At 65.7% G+C, this 19,191-nt stretch overlaps 2 protein-coding genes and 1 long non-coding RNA gene across 6 annotated transcripts; 2 read left to right on the forward strand and 1 right to left on the reverse strand.

Annotated features, from left to right (window-relative positions):
* The first annotated feature begins 1,711 nt into the window (after positions 1–1,711).
* Positions 1,712–9,214, forward strand: RPL18 (ribosomal protein L18). The gene is made up of 7 exons (XM_050927584.1): positions 1,712–1,808; positions 3,058–3,144; positions 3,423–3,530; positions 5,903–6,001; positions 6,366–6,489; positions 8,490–8,559; positions 9,090–9,214. The coding sequence occupies exons 1-7, from the start codon at positions 1,806–1,808 to the stop codon at positions 9,163–9,165; spliced, it is 567 nt and encodes a 188-aa protein (XP_050783541.1). The 5' UTR covers positions 1,712–1,805; the 3' UTR covers positions 9,166–9,214.
* Positions 9,215–10,541: 1,327 nt separating this feature from the next.
* On the reverse strand, positions 10,542–19,049 carry LOC127036517 (uncharacterized). 4 transcript variants are annotated; one of them, XM_050927513.1, is made up of 6 exons: positions 15,155–15,269; positions 14,462–14,627; positions 13,907–14,172; positions 12,759–13,268; positions 11,363–11,835; positions 10,542–11,311 (listed from the first exon to the last, which is right to left on the reverse strand). In XM_050927513.1, the coding sequence occupies exons 1-5, from the start codon at positions 15,227–15,229 to the stop codon at positions 11,398–11,400; spliced, it is 1,455 nt and encodes a 484-aa protein (XP_050783470.1). In that variant the 5' UTR covers positions 15,230–15,269; the 3' UTR covers positions 10,542–11,311; positions 11,363–11,397. The 4 variants fall into 4 exon arrangements, with proteins under 4 accessions (XP_050783470.1, XP_050783472.1, XP_050783471.1 ...); XM_050927515.1 differs by lacking the exon at positions 15,155–15,269 and adding an exon at positions 18,964–19,049 and having other exon boundaries at positions 10,542–11,835; XM_050927514.1 differs by lacking the exon at positions 15,155–15,269 and adding an exon at positions 17,051–17,324 and having other exon boundaries at positions 10,542–11,835.
* LOC127036565 (uncharacterized) lies at positions 17,203–17,897 on the forward strand. The gene is made up of 3 exons (XR_007770176.1): positions 17,203–17,282; positions 17,593–17,623; positions 17,830–17,897. It is a non-coding gene; the product is annotated as an uncharacterized LOC127036565 (long non-coding RNA).
* Positions 19,050–19,191: the final 142 nt, after the last annotated feature.

Genomic DNA, 19,191 nt, shown 5'->3' on the forward strand with positions numbered 1-19,191 from the left:
TTTAAAAATTAATAATAATTGTATTCTTATTGTTATTGTGCTAATACTTAAAGGCATTAATCAGACTCTATTTATTATTTTTAATAATGAGAGACACTATTATTCTAGTCTATTTCTCCCATATTGGTATATAGACTTTTTGTCCCACCTGTGTGGTAACCAATTCCTCCCCTTCTCCTACCCCCCTAATACTCAAATGTACAAGTAACTGTGTATTAATGGCAACTAGAGAGACCTGAAAATGAACGGACAGAAGAGGTTTTCCATTGGAATATGCTGATCTGGTAACACTAAAAAGCAGGCATGCGTCAATGTCTTATAAACATTCCTCAGAAAATGCTTCCTTTCAATACGGGCCAAAGGTTTCCTTTCAGCCACTTCCTTTGGACTTTGAAGCTCTCCGCAATAAGGAAAACAATAGAAAGGTTTAAAGGCGTCCATGAGGCCGAAAAGGAGCAACTCGGGACAAATTATTTTGCCCAAAAGGGTGAGATTTCCACTTGAGAGAGTATCAGAGGGGTAACCGTGTTAGTTTGGATCTGTAAAAGCAGCAAAGAATCCTGTGGCACCTTATAGACTAACAGACGTTTTGGAGCATGAGCTTTCGTGGGTGAATACCCACTTCGTCAGATGCATGTAGTGGAAATTTCCAGGGGTAGGTATATATATGCAGGCAAGCTAGAGATAACGAGGTTAGTTCAATCAGGGAGGATGAAGCCCTGTTCTAGCACTTGAGAGAGGAAACGAAATTGCAACACATCAGAATTCCCCGTGGATCTGAGGCACAGTCACTGTGGTCTAATGTCCAAAGTAGTCTAGTATCAGAGGGGTAGCCATGTCAGTCTAGATCGTAAAAGTGGTAAAAAGTCCTGTGGCACTTAATAGACTAACAAATGTATTGGGAGTATGAGCTTTCGTGGGTGCATGCACTGTCTTCGTTGGATGCATGTAGTAGAAATTTCCAGGGGCAGGTATAAATATGCAAGCACGAATCAGGCTAAAGATAACGGGGTTAGTTCAGTCAGGGAGGATGAGTCCCTCTTCTAGCAGTTGAGGTGTGAACACCAAGGAGAAACTGTTTTTGTAGTTGGCAAGCCATTCACAGTCTCTGTTTAATCCTGAGCTGATGGTGTCAAATTTGCAGATGAACTGAAGCTCAGCAGTTTCTCTTTGAAGTCTGGTCCTGACGTTTTTTTGCTGCAGGATGGCCACCTTTAAAACTGCTGTTGTGTGTCCAGGCAGATTTGAAGTGTTCTCCTACAGGTTTTTGTTTATTGCCATTCCTGATATCTGACTTGTGTCCATTTATCCCTGGGTGACCGGACAGCAAGTGTGAAAAATCAGGAGAGATGGTGGCAGTGGGGGGTAATAGGTGCCTATATAAGAAAAAACCGCATATATCAGGACTGTCCCTATAAAATAGGGACATCTGGTCACCCTAATTTATCCCAGTCTAGTCTGTCCAGTCCCCAAATTTGGATCTGTTCTGCTCTATTCCAGTCTAGTGACCATGTTCTGTTGGACTCCAGTTAACTCCAGTAGCCACTCTCTGTTCTGCTCTAGTATCCCCAGCCTAGTCTAGCCCCCAGCTCTGTAATAACTGATCTGGGTGGGCTCCAGAAACTCCATCAGCTGCTCTACGGTAGTTTGGAGTCCTCCAGCACCATCGAGCCCGCCGGCCGGAGCGTCGCACGTCTGGCGTCAGCGGGGCCCTGCCTGCCGCTGCGCTGCCATAGAGCGGAGCGTCCGCTCCCATCGGCCCACGCGCGGCCCCGCTTCCTTCCTTCCCTGGCCGAGCTGCAGCCATGGTAAGCCCGGGAGGGGGGCGCGGGGAAATCTGCCGCCATCCGCTGGGCGGGGGGCGCCAAGCCCGGGCCTGGGGCTGCGGGGGGCCGGGGCGGGGCCTGGGGGGGCCGGATCGCCCTGAATGGGCGGGGGGGCTCCATCGCCGGGGCCTCCCCCGGGCACATGCAGGGAGACGCGGGGGGGCTCCTGCCCGGGGGCAGCTGAGGGGGAGCGGGCAAGGGGAGGGGTCGAGGGGGGCGTGTGAGAGTGGGGGGGCTGTACGAGGAAGGAGCAGTCGGGGGGGGAGGAGGGAATGGGGGGCGCACAGCGGGGGTGGGGGGATCCCGGTGGGGTTGGGGGAGGCTGTGGGGGGATGCCGGTGGGGGGTGGAAGAGGGAATGGGGGCACATAGCGTGGATGGGGGAACCTGTGTGGGGCACATAACGGGGTTGGGGGGATCCCAGTGGCGGGTGGGGGAGGCTATGGGGGGCGCATAGCGGGGGTGGGGGGATCCCGGTGGGGGGTGGAAGAGGGAATGGGGGCACATAGCGGGGTTGAGGGAGGCTATGGGGGGCACATAGTAGGGTTGGGGGGAATCCCAGTGGGGGGTGGGAGGAGGCTATGGGGGGCACATAGCGGGGTTGGGGGGATCCCAGTGGGGGGTGGGGGAGGCTATGGGGGGGCACCTAGCGGAGGTGGGGGGATCCTGTGGGGGAGGCTTTGGGGGGCACATAGCGGGGGTGGGGGAGGCTATGGGGGGCGCCTAGCAGGGTTGGGAAGGGGGTCATAAGGGGAGGTGAGGGGGGACATGGAGCATCAGGTGGGAGTTGGGGGGATCTGTGGAGCAGAGGGCATGGGGATTACCTGGTGTGTGGGGGGAGCAGCCGGGGGGGCACCCAGCAGCCGAGGACAGGGGTGACTTGCAGTGAGGAGGGCACGCTGGTGTTGGGGCCACCCCATGTGGGGCGTACTGTGGGGCATACGGTGTGAGAGGGGGTGGCGCTGGTGGTTCGGCTGTTTGAAGGGAGCCTGGGGGGGGTAAACGCATAAGGGGCAGGGTGAGGAAGGGAGGATCTGAGGGGGAACAGGCCATGGGGGGGCTGCCGTGGCCACCCTGGAGTGGGGGGGTTCTAATTTGCCTGGGAGCAGGGGATGGGGTGACTTATGTGGTACTAGCTGCATGAGAGAGTCGGGGCACCCCTCAGACCCACAGTTTGGGGAGTCTGGGTGGGGGACACTGAGGCAGGGGTTGACGGTGTCTGTCCCCGCCAGGGTGTCGATATCCGACACAACAAGGACCGCAAGGTTCGCCGCACGGAGCCCAAGAGCCAGGATATCTACCTGCGCCTGCTGGTCAAGGTAACGCCCCCCCCCCCCCCCCCCGTCCCAGGACGCCTGGGTTCTCTCCGCTCGGGGAGGGGGTGGGGAGTGAGGACTCCTGGGATCTATCCCTGGCTCTGGGAAGGGAGTGGGGGGCTGGGAGCCAGGACACCTGGGTTCTGTGCTTGGCTCTGCCACTGACTGATGTGACCTATGCAAGCACAGCCAATAGAGCCCTTCACTGCCTCAGTTTCCCCTGGGTGCCTGTGGGGTGGGGGCTGAGCGAAGGGCTCCCCCTGACGGCTGTGTCCCCCCAGCTGTACCGTTTCCTGGCCCGCCGCACCAACTCCCGCTTCAACAAGGTGGTCCTGAAACGCCTCTTCATGAGCCGCACCAACCGCCCGCCGCTCGCGCTCTCCCGCATGGTAAGTGGGGATGGGGTGGGGGGTCTGCTGGTGCCCCCGCCGGCCCGCGTCCCTCGACCCCGACCCGCAGCCCCCGCCGGCCCTCGACCCCGACCCGCAGCCCCCGCCGGCCCTCGACCCCGACCCGCAGCCCCCGCCGGCCCGGCCCACGTCCCTCGACCCCGACCCGCAGCCCCCGCCGGCCCGGCCCGGCCCGGCCCGCGTCCCTCGACCCCGACCCGCAGGCCCCGCCGGCCCACGTCCCTCGACCCCGACCCGCAGCCCCCGCCGGCCCGCGTCCTTCGACCCCGACCCGCAGCCCCCGCCGGCCCGGCCCGGCCCGGCCCGCATCCCTCGACCCCGACCCGCAGCCCCCGCCGGCCCGGCCCGGCCCGCGTCCCTCGACCCCGACCCGCAGCCCCCGCCGGCCCGGCCCGGCCCGCGTCCCTCGACCCCCGACCCGCAGCCCCCGCCGGCCCGGCCCGGCCCGCGTCCCTCGACCCCGACCCGCAGCCCCCGCCGGCCCGGCCCGGCCCGGCCCGCGTCCCTCGACCCCGACCCGCAGCCCCCGCCGGCCCGGCCCGGCCCGGCCCGCGTCCCTCGACCCCGACCCGCAGCCCCCGCCGGCCCGGCCCGGCCCGGCCCGCGTCCCTCGACCCCGACCCGCAGCCCCCGCCGGCCCGGCCCGGCCCGCGTCCCTCGACCCCGACCCGCAGCCCCCGCCGGCCCGGCCCGGCCCGCGTCCCTCGACCCCGACCCGCAGCCCCCGCCGGCCCGGCCCGGCCCGCGTCCCTCGACCCCGACCCGCAGCCCCCGCCGGCCCGGCCCGGCCCGCGTCCCTCGACCCCGACCCGCAGCCCCCGCCGGCCCGGCCCGGCCCGCGTCCCTCGACCCCGACCCGCAGCCCCCGCCGGCCCGGCCCGGCCCGCGTCCCTCGACCCCGACCCGCAGCCCCCGCCGGCCCGGCCCGGCCCGCGTCCCTCGACCCCGACCCGCAGCCCCCGCCGGCCCGGCCCGGCCCGGCCCGCGTCCCTCGACCCCGACCCGCAGCCCCCGCCGGCCCGGCCCGGCCCGCCTCCCTCGACCCCGACCCGCAGCCCCCGCCGGCCTGGCCCGGCCCGCCTCCCTCGACCCCGACCCGCAGCCCCCGCCGGCCCGGCCCGGTCCGCCTCCCTCGACCCCGACCCGCAGCCCCCGCCGGCCCGGCCCGGCCCGGCCCGCGTCCCTCGACCCCGACCCGCAGCCCCCGCCGGCCCGGCCCGGCCCACGTCCCTCGACCCCGACCCGCAGCCCCCGCCGGCCCGCGTCCCTCGACCCCGACCCGCAGCCCCCGCCGGCCCGGCCCGGCCCGCGTCCCTCGACCCCGACCCGCAGCCCCCGCCGGCCCGGCCCGGCCCGGCCCGCGTCCCTCGACCCCGGCCCGCAGCCCCCGCCGGCCCGGCCCGGCCCGGCCCGGCCCGCGTCCCTCGACCCCGGCCCGCAGCCCCCGCCGGCCCGGCCCGGCCCGGCCCGCGTCCCTCGACCCCGGCCCGCAGCCCCCGCCGGCCCGGCCCGGCCCGGCCCGCGTCCCTCGACCCCGGCCCGCAGCCCCCGCCGGCCCGGCCCGGCCCGGCCCGCGTCCCTCGACCCCGGCCCGCAGCCCCCGCCGGCCCGGCCCGGCCCGGCCCGCGTCCCTCGACCCCGGCCCGCAGCCCCCGCCGGCCCGGCCCGGCCCGGCCCGCGTCCCTCGACCCCGACCCGCAGCCCCCGCCGGCCCGGCCCGGCCCGGCCCGCGTCCCTCGACCCCGACCCGCAGCCCCCGCCGGCCCGGCCCGGCCCGCGTCCCTCGACCCCGACCCGCAGCCCCCGCCGGCCCGGCCCGGCCCGGGTCCCTCGACCCCGACCCGCAGCCCCCGCCGGCCCGGCCCGGCCCGGGTCCCTCGACCCCGACCCGCAGCCCCCGCCGGCCCGGCCCGGCCCGGGTCCCTCGACCCCGACCCGCAGCCCCCGCCGGCCCGGCCCGGCCCGGGTCCCTCGACCCCGACCCGCAGCCCCCGCCGGCCCGGCCCGGCCCGGGTCCCTCGACCCCGACCCGCCGGCCCGGCCCGCGTCCCGCGACCCCGACCCGTCGCTCCCGCGACCCCGACCCGCGGCCCCCGCCGGCCCGGCCCGCGGCCCTCGACCCTGACCCGTGACTCCTGCTGCCGCCCCAGCCCTACCCACAGCCCCCTGCCGGCCCGGCCCGCAGTGCCCCTGTGCTGTTCTGTTTGACTTGACATCCGGACTTCTGGGTTCTCCTGCCTGAGTCCCTGTACCCTGGAGATACTGACAGCGTGTCTGGGGAGGGCCATGTGCTAGGGGGCACTGCCCAGAGGGAGGGCTCTCACTGATCCTCTGCCCCCTTCCTGCCCCAGATCCGCAAGATGAAGCTCCCGGGGCGGGATAACAAGATGGCCGTGGTGGTGGGAACCGTCACCGACGACATCCGCATCCACGACATCCCCAAGCTGAAGGTGAAACTGGGTGCTGCGGGGTCCCCACCCCAGCAAGTTGGGGGCCAGGACTCCTGGGTTCTCTCCTGGCTCTGGGAGGGGAATGAGGGCTAGTGTGGGGAGAGCCAGGACTCCTGGATTCTTTCCCCAGCTCTGGAAGGGGAGCTGGGGGCCAAGACTCCTGGGTCCCCTCCTGGCTCTAGAAGGGGAGTGGTGGCTGGGGGCCAGGATTCCTGGGTTCTCTCCTGACCCTGGGAGGGAAGTGGGGAGTAGTGTGGGGGCCTGGGGGCCAGGATTCCTGAGTTCTCTCCTGGCTTGGGGAGGGGAGAGTGGGGGAGGCTGGGGGCCAGCACTAGGGCTGTCACTGACCCGTCTCTCCTGGCAGGTCTGTGCCCTGCGGATGACCAAAGGAGCTCGCAGTCGCATCCTGAAGGCAGGGGGTCAGATCATGACCTTTGACCAGCTGGCCATGGCAGCCCCCAAGGGCCAGGGCACCGTGCTGCTCTCCGGTGAGTCCTCCCACACCCTGTGCTGGGACGGGCACCAGCCCTGCCCCACACAACACGCACCAGGCAGCGGGGGCCAGCTGGGCTGCAGGGCCGGGGCTCAGCAGGGGGCGCTGTCCCCGGGCAGCCAGTTTGAATAGGGTGGGATGTTGGGACCTGCCCCAACCCAGAGGGGCCGTGTCCCAGCGCTGGGCGGGGGGTCCCTGTGTACCCAGCCCCCGTGTCCCAGCACTGGGCGGGGGGTCCCTGTGTACCCAGCACCCACGTCTCACCCCAGAGGGGCTGCATCCCAGCACTGGGCAGGGGGTCCCTGTATACCCAGCCCCCGCGCCCCACCCCAGAGCCGGCCGCCCCAGACGAGGGGCCTTGCATAGAATTATAGAACCGGCAGGGACCTCGAGAGGTCATTTAGTCCAGCCCCCTGCACTCAGGGCAGGACTAAGTGTTATCTAGACCATCCCTGACAGGGGTTTGTCCATCCTGCTCTTAAAATCCCCAATGATGGAGATTCCGCAACCTCCCTGGGCGATTTATTCCAGTGCTTAACCACCCTGACAGAAAGTTTTTCCTAATGTCCAACCTAAACCGCCCTTGCTGCAATTCAAGCCCCTTGCTTCTTGCCCTCTCCTCAGGGGTTAACGAGAACAATTTTTTTCCCTCCTCCTTATAACAATCTTTCATGTACTTGAAAACTGTTGTCCCCTCCCCTCTCCGTGGTCTCTTCTCCAGACCAAACAACCCCAGTTCTTTCAATCTTCCCTCACAGCTCATGTTTTCTAGACCTTGAATCATTTTTGTTGCTCTTCTCGGGACTTTCTCCAATTTCTCCACATCTTTCCTGAAATGTGGCTCCCAGAACTGGACACAATACTCCAGCTGAGGCCTGATCAGCGTGGAGTAGAGCAGAAGAATTATTTCTCGTGTTTTGCTTACAACACTCCTGCCAATACATCCCAGAAGGACGTGTGGTTTTTTTGCATCAGCATTACACTGTTGACTCATCTTTAGCTAGTGGTCCGCTCTGACCTCCAGATCCCTTCCTAGGCCATTGTTCCTCAGTCTAAAGAACGAGTCCTTGTGGCACCTTAGAGACTGACACATTTACTTCAGCATCAACTTCCGTGGGCTAGAACCCACTTCATTGGATGCATTCATTGTACGTGTGCAGCTGATTGGTCCTTCCTATGTGAAGCGCTTTGCATGTCTCCTTATTGAATTTCATCCTATTGACTTCAGACCGTTTCTCCAGATCATTTTGAATTTTCATCCCATCCTCACTTGTAACCCCTCCCAGTCTGGTATCGCCCGCAAACGTTCTCCGTGTTTTCTCTCTGCCGTTATGTAAATCAGCCATGAAGTTATTGAACAGAACCGATCCCTGCGGGACCCCCCTTGTTCTGCCCTTCCAGCCTGTGAACTCCTGATCACTACTCATAGAATCATAGAAGATTAGGGTTGGAAGGGACCTCAGAAGGTCATCTAGTCCAACCTCCTGACAGATTTTTGCCCCAGATCGCTAAATGGTCCCTCAAGGATTGAACTCACAACCCTGGGTTTCGCAGGCCAATGCTCAAACCACTGAGCTATCCGCCCGTCTCCCAGGGGATGGTTTTCCAACCAGTAGCACCCAGCTTGTAGTAGCTCCGTCTAGGTTGGATTTCGCTGGTTTGTGCATGAGAAGGGCTGCGAGACAGTATCAGCAGCCTCACAAAAGTTAAGCTCTACCCTGCCACGCCTAGGAGCTGCCTTGGGCACAGCTGTGGGGGTGTGGGGGGGTGTTCCTGGTGCAGAAAAACGGGGCTCTCAGTCGGGCCCCGACAGCCTGGCACATGGAGTTACTGGCCCCCGACCTCTGCATAGGGCCTGGCTGCCCTGGTGGCTGGAGCAGCCCTCCCTGCCAGAGGGCCACGTCCTTCCCTTGGGGCCTTTCCTGGGAGATTGGGGGGGGGGGGCTGCACCCCCATGCGAGGGGTCACTGTTGGTGTAACTCTGTCTCCCCACAGGGCCCAGGAAGGGACGGCAGGTGTACCGGCACTTCGGCAAGGCCCCCGGCACCCCCCACAGTCACACCAAGTGAGTGCAAACCCCCTCCTGCCCTGCTCTGGGTCCCGCCTCCTGTGCCTGGCCCAGCTGAGCTGAGCACGAGCCCTGAGTGGGGGGAAGTCTGGGTAATAGGGGCATATCCCCAGCATGGATCATGTTCCTGTGTCTTGTGGGGGTCAGGACTCCTGGGTTCTCTCCCTGGCTATGGGGGTGAGGGGAGCAGGACTCCTGGGTTCTCTCCCAGGCGGTGGGGGGAGTGGGGTCTGGTGGTTGGGGGGTGGGAGCCAGGATTCCCAGAGACACTAGAGCCCCATGACCTGATCCACTAACATGTTGGGTCATGTCTAAAAACAACCCCCCACCTTGTGCTGCCCTAGGCGCTGGCAGCAGCCGTGTGCCCAGCTCCTGCAGGCACCTCGCTGCAGGGTGCCCCTGGGCCTTCGCCCCCTGGAGAACGGGCAGGGAACAGCCTGGGAACTGGGCCTGAGCAGACGGGGGGGATCTCTGGCATGGGGGAGCAGCGCGGGGGCATCCTGCTAACGCCTCTCCCCTCCCCACAGGCCCTACGTGCGCTCCAAGGGGCGGAAGTTCGAGCGGGCCCGGGGCCGCCGCGCCAGCCGGGGCTACAAGAACTAACAGCGCCAGCCTGCACCTGCCTGTGCCCAATAAACGGGTCAGAACCGGGGGCTGGTGTCTGCGTTTGCTTGTGGGGTGGCGCCCTTCCTCCCCCCCAACCGAGAGGGGCCATGTCCCTGTGCTGGGAGAGGGGTCCCTGAATACCCAGCCCCCGCACCCCACCCCAGAGGGGCCATGTCCCAGTGAGGGGTCCCTGGATACCCGACCCCAGGGGGGCCACATCCCACCACTGGGTGAGGGGTCCCTGAATACCTAGCCCCTGCACCCCACCCCAGAGGGGCTATGTCCCAGTGAGGAGTCCCCAGATACCCCACCCCAGGGGGGCCACGTCCCACCACTGGGCGAGAGGTCCCTGGATACCCAGCCCCCACACCCCACCCCAGGGGGGCCACATCCCAGCCTGGGGCCAGGGGTCCCCGGATACCCAGCCCCTGCATCACAGCACAGGGCGAAGGGTCCCCGGATCCCTAGGCCATGCCCTGCCCCAGAGGGGCCATGTCCCAGTGAGGGGTCCCCGGGATACCCAGCCTTCCCGCCCCACCTCAGAGGGGCCATATCCCAGTGAAGGGGCCCTGTATACCCAGCCCCCCGCCCCACCGTACAGGGGCCATGTCCCAGCTCTGGGCAAGGGGTCAACAGATACTCCGGCTCTGCGACACACCACAGAGGGGCCACGTCCCAGCACTGGGCAAGGGGTCCCTGGATCCCCAGCCCCCACCATCTCAGCACTGGATAACCAGCTCTATGCCAGGGGCGTGTATCTCAGCACCAGGTGAGGGGCCCCTGGGCCACCCCAGGTTGTAACGGTGGCTGTATTTGCCCATCCCTGTCCCCCACACAGCAGCTTTGGGGGCACCTGCCCTTCCAGTGGAGCTCAGGCTCTCTCAGGGGGCTGCCCCCTTTACCCTGGCATTAGCTCCTCTGGGGGGGCTGGTGAGCTGTGTGGAGCAGTGCCCCCCTGCCCCCAAGTCATTGGTTAGAGGAGAGCCCAACAGGTACCTCACTTATGCTGTGAGTGGCCAGTGCCCTGCCCCTCCAAGCGCGCACACCCCCTCGCTCTAAATATTAGACCCCACTCCCCTCCCAGAGCCTGGGAGAGAGAACCCAGGAGTCCTGGCTCCCAGCCCCCTGCTCTAACCCCTAGACCCTACTCCCCTCCCAGAGCCCGGGGGGAGAGAACCCAGGAGTCCTGGCTCCCAGCCCCCTGCTCTGACCCCACTCCCCTCCCACAGCCAGGGAGAGAACCCAGGAATCTTGACTCCCCAGAACCAACAATCCCGCTCTCCCAAGGGAGGGGCCCAGGGGTGCCCCCACAGGGAGCAGGTACAGGGGGGTTCTTGGAGGGGGCCCTGCTCACGGATCTCTCTTCAACGCCGTTCCCAGGAACAAAGGATTTATTTCCAGCCGAAAGGCCGGGGGACGTGTTACAAATAATCCACAAACTCACCCATACAGAGAGCAGCAGGGACATGGCCGGTGGCCCTGCAGCAATTCCCCCTCCCCCCATTTGGCCAAGGTGGGGAATTGCCTCCCCAGGCACCCTCAGTCTCCCTAAAACAGTTGGAGCCCGGGGACAGGAGCAGGAAACCAACAGCAAAGCTGAGAATAGAACCCAGGAGTCCTGCCTCCCAGCCCCGCCCCCCGCTCTAACCACTTGACACCATTTCTCTCCCTGACTGGGAGGGGAGTCTTGACTAGTGGTTAGAGCCAGGAGGCAGGGTATCTGGGAGCCAGGACTCCTAGGTTCTATCCCTGGCTCCACCCTTGGCTGAGCATGTTTTTTCTGTGCCTCGGTTTACCCGCAGCTGTGTGGAAAGGGGAATGATAATAGACCCAGCTCCCTCCAGCGCCCTGATACCATCCCATCCTCCTGCCTGGGTGGGCTGGAATTGAGGGGGGGCTCAGCCCCTCCCAGAGCTGAGGAGCAGGATTTGCCCCTTCCAGTGTGGACACATTCCCGCCCCCCCCCCCCCGAAGAGGGGGCGCTGCAGGGCCAAATGCCCTATCCAGGCTGCCACACAGATCAGCTGCAAGCAGGACCCCCCCTGCCCACCCCCAGTGATCCCCCTTGGATGCCCCCAGATTTCCCTTCCCCCCAACCACTGGGGAAGGGGGGAAATCCAGGCCCCCTAGCCAAGCCCCACACCTCCCAGCCCCGGTCGGGGGGGAATCCAGGCCCTCTAGCCCAGCCCCACACCTGCCAGCCAGAGGGGAGCAGGGAATCCCCACAGCCTAGGGCAGCCCCATGGGTTCATGCAGCAGGCAGGCCAGGTAGCAGCAGATGGCCCAGGCCCGCCCCACCTGGCCCTCCATGGCGGGGGGCTGGACCCCGCGCAGGAAACGGAAGCGCAAGGCCTTGTCGGCCAGGCTGAGCACCTGCCGGCTGGCCTCCCCCTGCCGGGCGCTGAGGGCCACGGGGCCGTCCCGCAGGAAGGGGGGCAGCCCTGGCCCCACTGCCCCCTCCCCACCCCGCAGGGCGGCGCTGCAGCAGAAGGCCAGGAAGCCGCTGGGGGCGGCCAGGGCGCAGCCCTGCAGGGCGTAGAGCCGCCGGCCCCGGCCCTCGAAGCAGAGCTGGGCGCAGTCCAACACCACCAGCGGGACGCCCCCGACCCACGCCGCCCGTCGCGGCTCGAAGCGCTCCACGTAGCGCGGGCTGCACCGCACCGGCACCTATGGGGCGGGGGGGGGGGGTGTCAGGCCCTGCCCTGGGCTCCAGGCCACTCCCCCTCCCTGGGGGGGAACCATCCCTGCAGGCCACACACCCCCCTCCCCAATCAGGGGACTGTCCCTCCAGGCCACTCCACCTTTCCAGGTGGGGGGACCACCCCTGCAGGCCACACCCACTGCCCCTCCAGGCCGCTCCCCCTTCCTAGGTGGGGGGACCACGCCTGCAGGCCACACCCACTGCCCCTCCAGGCCACTCCCCCTTCCTAGGTGGGGGACCATCTCTCCAAGCCACACCCCCTGCCCCTCCAGGCCACTCCCCCTTCCTAGTGGGGGAGGGACCATCCCTCCAGACCACACTTCCAATCCTCCAGGCAACCCCTGCCTCTGGGGGGAGGCAGAGCCACCCATCCAAGCAATGCCCCCTCCCTGTGTAAGGGGTGGACCAGTCCCTCCAATCTATTCTGCACAAATTCCCTGCTCCCCACTAGGGGGCGCCGGCCCCAGGGCAGGGACTGGCTGGCTCAGGGGGGCAGGGAATGGGGCCCGGGGCCTTTCCCCTCTAGGGGGCACCAGCTCCCATCCGGCCCCAGGGCAGGGACTGGCTGGCTCGGGGGGCGGGGAATGGGACCCGGGGCCTTTCCCCTCTAGGGGGCGCTGGCTCCAATCCAGCCCCAGGGCAGGGGGCTGGCTGGCTCAGGGGGGTGGGGAATGGGGCCTGGGGCCTCTCCCCTCTAGGGGGCACCAGCTCCCATCTGGCCCCAGGGCAGGGACTGGCTGGCTCAGGGGGGCAGGGAATGGGACCTGGGGCCTGTCCCCTCTAGGGGGCGCTGGCTCCCATCCGGCCCCAGGGCAGGGGCTGGCTGGCTCAGGGGGGCAGGGAATGGGACCTGGGGCCTGTCCCCTCTAGGGGGCAGGGGGGGGCTCACCTGGGCCAGCCGGGTCTCCATGAGCTGGGTCCAGCTGAGCCAGTAGCGGGAGGCGGTGGCCTCGGAGAGGTGGAAGCGAAAGGCCAGATCCTGCAGGAGCAGCCCCAGCCGCAGCCGCACGAGTACCAGGAAGAGCTGGTCCTCGGGGCTCAGGGCGCTGGGTGGGCCCGGCTCGGCCCCCCGCTGCGGCTCCCCCTCCGTCAGGAAGGCCAGGAACGCGGCCAGGCGCTGGGCGCTGCCAAAGCCGGTGTAGAACCGCAGCCACTTGCCGTCGCCCCGGACGCTGGCCAGGCAGAACCGGCCCGGCCTGCCCCGGTCCCCCTGCTCCTTCAGCTTGTGGCTGATGTGCAGCACCGTGCCGCGGCTCCGCTCCAGCTCCTCCCGCAGCCCCTGCGTCTGGCTCTCCAGCTGCTCCCGCTCGCACCGCAGGTTCCGGTTCTCCGCCTCCAGCGCCACAATCCGCTGGCCCAGCTCCGACGCCAGCGCCCAGCACTCGCTCGCCGACCTCTCCTGCGGCACGCAGAGCCAGAGACGCAGCTGGGTATCCGGGGACCCCTCGCCCAACCCATCTGGGGTGGGGCGCAGGGGCTGGGTATCCGGGGACCCCTCGCCCGGCGCTGGGATGCGGCTGACTCTGGGGTGGGGCTGCGTATCCAGGGACCCCTCGCCCGGCCCATATGGGGTGAGGCACAGGGGCTGGGTATCTGGGGACCCCTCGCTGGCCCATCTGGGGTGGGGCACAGGGGCTGGGTATCCAGGGACCCCTTGCCTGGCACTGGAATGCAGCTGATGCTGGGGTGGGGCTGGGTATCTGGGGACCCTTCGCCCAGCTCATCAGAGGTGGGGCACAAGGGCTGGGTATCCGGGGACCCCTCGCTCAGCCCATCTGGGGTGGGGCGCAGGGACTGGGTATCTGGGGACCCCTCGCCTGACACTGGAATGCAGCTGACGCTGGGGTGGGGCTGGGTATCTGGGGACCCTTCGCCCAGCTTATCTGGGGTGGGGCACAGGGGCTGGGTATCCAGGGGCCCCTCACCCGGCGCTGGGATGCGGCTGACTCTGGGGTGGGGTATGGGAAGGGCGCCCCCTGCAATGATGCCCATGCCCCCTCCTTGCAGCACCGTGCCCCCTAGTGCCTCGCCCCTCACCTGCAGCTCCTGGCAGCGCTCCTGGCTAGCGGCCAGGGCCTCCTGCAAACTCTGCAGCAGCTGGCTCTGCCGATGCACGGTCTCCTGCAGCTCCCGCACCATGCGGCCCAGCGCGGCCGGCTCCTGGGGGACGCCGTAGGCCCCATGGTCATGCTGCACGGCCAGCTGGGTCCCGCCCCGGGGCTGGGCATAGCAGGGGGACACCCAGGCCATCTCCATCAGCTCAGCTGCCAGAACCAGGTCCCCAATGCCAGACGGGGCTTCCGCTGCGGGGACAGGGCGCAGGGTCACTGGCGGAGAGAACCCAGGAGTCTCCTGGCTCCCAGCCCCCGCTCTAACCACTAGACCCCACTCCCCTCCTGAGCCGGGAGCAAACCCAGGTGTCCTGGCTCCCAGCTCCCCCTGCTCTAACCACTACACCCCACTCCCCTCGTGGGCCGGGAGCAAACCCAGGCGTCCTGGCTCCCAGCTCCCCCTGCTCTAACCACTACACCCCACTCCCCCCCCCCGAGCCACAGGAGAACCCAAGAATCCTGCCCCTCTGCGGGATGGCACCTTTGTCCTCGGGCGCCTCTGCTGGCAGCCGGCAGCCTGGGCGGATTCTCCTTCTTTGGGTCTCCAGCAGGTTCCTCCGGGCGCCTCTCTGAGCTCTGCTGGGTGCCTCATCCCGCACTTCCTGCTCCGGCCCATAGTGGGCGCCGGAGATGTCGTTCGGGGAGATCTTGGAAACAAGTAACGTGCCTGGATCACTATTGCGTATTGACAACCGTAGCCAAGTCGGCCGGCCGTCAGGTGGCCGTGCCACGTTCACATAGTAGCCAAGTCAGCCAGCCGTGCTGCGGCTTTAGCGTGACCACGGCAGGAGGGGAAGGGAGGTGGGTACCACAGAAAGGAAGGCTTGACCCCACGCCCTTCCTGCTAAAAATGTAGAAATTGCTGATACTCTTATTTTAGCAAAGCAGGAATCTGGCCATCAGGGCACGAAGGCATGAACAGGCTAAAACCTGAAAAGTCGCTTGCTTAGCAAGTTTTCTTTAAGTGACATGTCATCCTATTACTACTGTATAAACGAGGGGGGAAGTTTGAGTTAGCTGGAGTCTTCAGGAGGGTTTCTTCAGGGACGCTCCCTCCGGACACGTCTCAGGGTCCCCACCGGCAGACGGTTGGCTGCCAGCAGCCTGCCGCGGTGCCACTCGAGAGCCACGCTCGGCTCCGGTAATTATCAAGGGTTGGGGGTGTTTTACTGACCTGTTGCGGATGTGTGAGAGTGCTAGAGACTAAGTAAAGTTTAGCTTTCATTGTTGTCCTGTGTGTGCCAGCCATCGATCGGTCGGGCGGCCGTGTCTCCCCTGATTTATTTCCTGACACCTCGCGCAGAGTAAAAACTACCAAGAGCTTTGGGTTGAAAGAACCCCAGGTAACAGCTTCACCCCAATCATGGGCTCATGATACTCCTCAGGCAGGGATGGAGAAATTGGGGATGGTGGGGGATAGATTCACCAAGGGCAAGTCGTGCCTGACCAACCTGATTGCCTTCTACGATGAGATAACGGGCTCTGTGGATATGGGGAAAGCGATGGACGTGATATATCTTGACTTTAGCAAAGCTTTTGATACGGTCTCCCACAGTATTCTTGCCGGCAAGTTAAAGTAGTATGGGCTGGATGAATGGACTATAAGGTGGATAGAAAGCTGGCTAGATCATCGGGCTCAGAGGGTAGTGATCAATGACTCCATGTCTAGTTGGCAGCCGGCTTTAAGTGGAGTGCCCCAGTGGTAGGTCATGGGGCTGGTTTTGTTCTGTATCTTCATTAATGATCTGGAAGATGGCGTGGACTGCACTCTCAGCAAGTTTGCAGATGACACTAAACTGGGAGGAGTGGTAGATACGCTGGAGGGTAGGGATAGGATACAGAGGGACCTAGACAATTGGAGGACTGGGCCAAAAGAAACCTGATGAGGTTCAACAAGGACAAGTGCAGAGTCCTTCACTTAGGGTGGAAGAATCCCAGGCACCGCTCCAGGCTGGGGACCGACTGGCTAAGCAGCAGTTCTGCAGAAAAGGACCTAGGGGTTACAGTGGATGAGAAGCTGGATAGGACCAGCACTGTGCCCTGGTTGCCAAGAAGGCCAGCGACTTATTGGGCTGCATTAGTAGGACCATTGCCAGCAGATAAAGGGAAGTGATTGTTCCCCTCTATTCGGCATTGGTGAGGCCACATCTGGAGTATTGCATCCAGTTTTGGGTCCCCCACTACAGAAGGGATATGGACACATTGGAGAGAGTCCAGCACAGAGCAATGAAAATGCTTAGGGGGCTGGAGCACATGACTTATGAGGAGAGGCTGAGGGAACTGGGATTGTTTAGTCTGCAGAAGAGAAGAGTGAGGGGGGGATTTGATAGCTGCTTTCAACCTGAAAGGGGGTTCCAAAGAGGATGGAGCTCGGCTGCTCTCAGTGGTGGCAGATGACAGAACAAGGAGTAATGGTCTCAAGTTGCAATGGGGGAGGTCTAGGCTGGATATTTGGAAACACTATTTCACTAGGAGGGTGGTGAAGCACTGGAATGGGCTCCCTAGGGAGGTGGTGGAATCTCCTTCCTTAGAGGTTTTTAAGGTCAGGCTGGACAGAGCCCTGGCTGGGATGATTGAGCTGGAATTGGTCCTGCTTTGAGCAGGGGGCTGGACTAGAACCTCCTGAGGTCCCTTCTGACCCTGAGATTCTACGATTCTTTGGATCAGAGACCCCTGTCCCCGACTGAGGGAGCTGCTTTTCCCCATTCCTCCAGCCCTGAATTTACCCACAATCTCTCATTTCCTCCTGCCTCCCCGCCCTTCCCTTTGCAGCCATCCCAGCTGGAACAGGATAACAACCTACTACTGCTGCCAGCTCACTGAGCCAATTCTTCAGGGGCTCTGGGTGGGCATTAGTGGGCACTGGTCCAGGGCCTGAGGAACCCAACGTCTACTGCAGGCCTTGGCACAGGCCCTGGGAGAGGAGCATCCTCTGGGTCTCCGTGCCTCGGTTTCCTTCTCTATAGGAGGGGATAATGAGCCCCAGCCTCTCACACCGGGGGTGTCAGGAGGGTATGAACACTGTGAGATGCTCAGGGGGCGGGACAGACAGGAAACAGGCCAGTCCTACGGACTCCTTGTACCCAGGACTCCTGGGTTCTGCTCCCAGGTCCATTTTCCTGCCCAGTGCGGAGAGGCGACTGCGGGTCGGGAGTGAAGGGCACTGGCCGGGCCGGGGGAGCTGCAGGTTGGGAGTGAGGGGCACCGGCCGGGCCGGGGGAGCTGCAGGTCGGGAGTGAGGGGCACCGCGGGGGCTGTGGGTCAGGGTTGGGGTGCACCAGCCGAGCCGGGGGGGACTGTAGGTTGGGAGTGAGGGGCACCGGGGGGGCTGTGGGTCAGAGTTGGGGTGCACCAGCCGGGCCGGGGGGGACTGTAGGTCGGGAGTGAGGGGCACCGCGGGGGCTGTGGGTCGGGGGTGGGGGGCTGCAGGTTGGGAGTGAGGGGCACCGCTGGGGCTGTGGGTTAGGGTTGGGGGGCTGCAGGTCGGGAGTGAGGCGCACCGGGGGGCTGTGGGTCAGGGTTGGGGTGCACCGGCCGGGTCGGGGGGGGGGGACTGTAGGTCAGGAGTGACGGGCACTGGGGGGACTGTGGGTCAGGGGTGGGGGGCTGCAGGTCGGGAGTGAGGGGCACCGGGGGGCTGTGGGTCAGGGGTTGGGGGGCTGCAGGTCGGGAGTGAGGCGCACCGGGGGGCTGTGGGTCAGGGGTAGGGGGCTGCAGGTTGGGAGTGAGGGGCACCGCGGGGGCTGTGGGTCAGGGTTGGGGTGCACCGGCCGGGCCGGGTGGGGCGGTACTGTAGGTCGGGAGTGAGGGGCACTGGGGGGGCTGTGGGTCAGGGGTGGGGGGCTGCAGGTTGGGAGTGAGGGGCACCGCGGGGGCTGTGGGTCAGGGTTGGGGTGCACCGGCCGGGCCGGGGGGGGGGGGTACTGTAGGTCGGGAGTGAGGGGCACTGGGGGGGCTGTGGGTCAGGGGTGGGGGGCTGCAGGTTGGGAGTGAGGGGCACTGGGGGGGCTGTGGGTCAGGGGTGGGGGGCTGCAGGTTGGGAGTGAGGGGCACTGGACGGCTGTGGGTCGGGGGTGGGGGGCTGCAGGTCGGGAGTGAGGGGCACCGCGGGGGCTGTGGGTCAGGGTTGGGGTGCACCGGCCGGGTCGGGGGGGGACTGTAGGTCGGGAGTGACGGGCACTGGGGGGACTGTGGGTCAGGGGTGGGGGGGCTGTAGGTCGGGAGTGAGGGGCACTGGGGGGGCTGCAGGTCGGGAGTGAGGGGCACTGGCCGGAGGGGCTGCAGGTCGGGAGTGAGGGGCACCGGGGGGCTGTGGGTCGGGGGTGGGGGGCTGTGGGTCGGGAGTGAGGGGCACCGCGGGGGCTGTGGGTCAGGGGTGGGGGGCTGCAGGTCGGGAGTGACGGGCACTGGGGGGCTGTGGGTCAGGGTTGGGGTGCACCGGCCGGGTCGGGGGGGGGACTGTAGGTCAGGAGTGACGGGCACTGGGGGGACTGTGCGTCGGGGGTGGGGGGCTGCAGGTCGGGAGTGAGGGGCACCGCGGGGGCTGTGGGTCAGGGTTGGGGTGCACGGGTCGGGGGGGGGGGACTGTAGGTCGGGAGTGACGGGCACTGGGGGGACTGTGGGTCAGGGGTGGGGGGGCTGCAAGTCGGGAGTGAGGGGCACTGGCCGGAGGGGCTGCAGGTCGGGAGTGAGGGGCACCGGGGGGCTGTGGGTCGGGGGTGGGGGGCTGCAGGTCGGGAGTGAGGGGCACCGCGGGGGCTGTGGGTCGGGGGTGGGGGGCTGCAGGTCGGGAGTGAGGGGCACCGCGGGGGCTGTGGGTCAGGGTTGGGGTGCACCGGCCGGGCCTGGGGGGGACTGTAGGTCAGGAGTGACGGGCACTGGGGGGACTGTGGGTCAGGGGTGGGGGGGCTGCAGGTCGGGAGTGAGGGGCACTGGCCGGAGGGGCTGCAGGTCGGGAGTGAGGCGCACCGCCGAGGCTGGTACCTGCAGCGCTGGAGGGGGGCTGGGCTGCCACATTCCGGCCCCTCAGCCTCGCTCTGGATCGAAGATGGCGGCTGATCTGAGCCTGCCCTATTCGGACCCAGTCGGGGGCGGGGGAAGTGCCAGGGACAAATATGGCGGCGGTCACGTGTGAAGCAGGGGTGGAGCCAAGCTTCCGCCAGAAGCTGGATCTTGGGCGGGGTGAGAGAGATGGGAGAAAGGAGGCGGGGC

The sequence above is a fragment of the Gopherus flavomarginatus genome, chromosome 18 (assembly GCF_025201925.1).
Source record: "Gopherus flavomarginatus isolate rGopFla2 chromosome 18, rGopFla2.mat.asm, whole genome shotgun sequence".
In the NCBI taxonomy this organism is placed as follows: domain Eukaryota; kingdom Metazoa; phylum Chordata; order Testudines; family Testudinidae; genus Gopherus; species Gopherus flavomarginatus.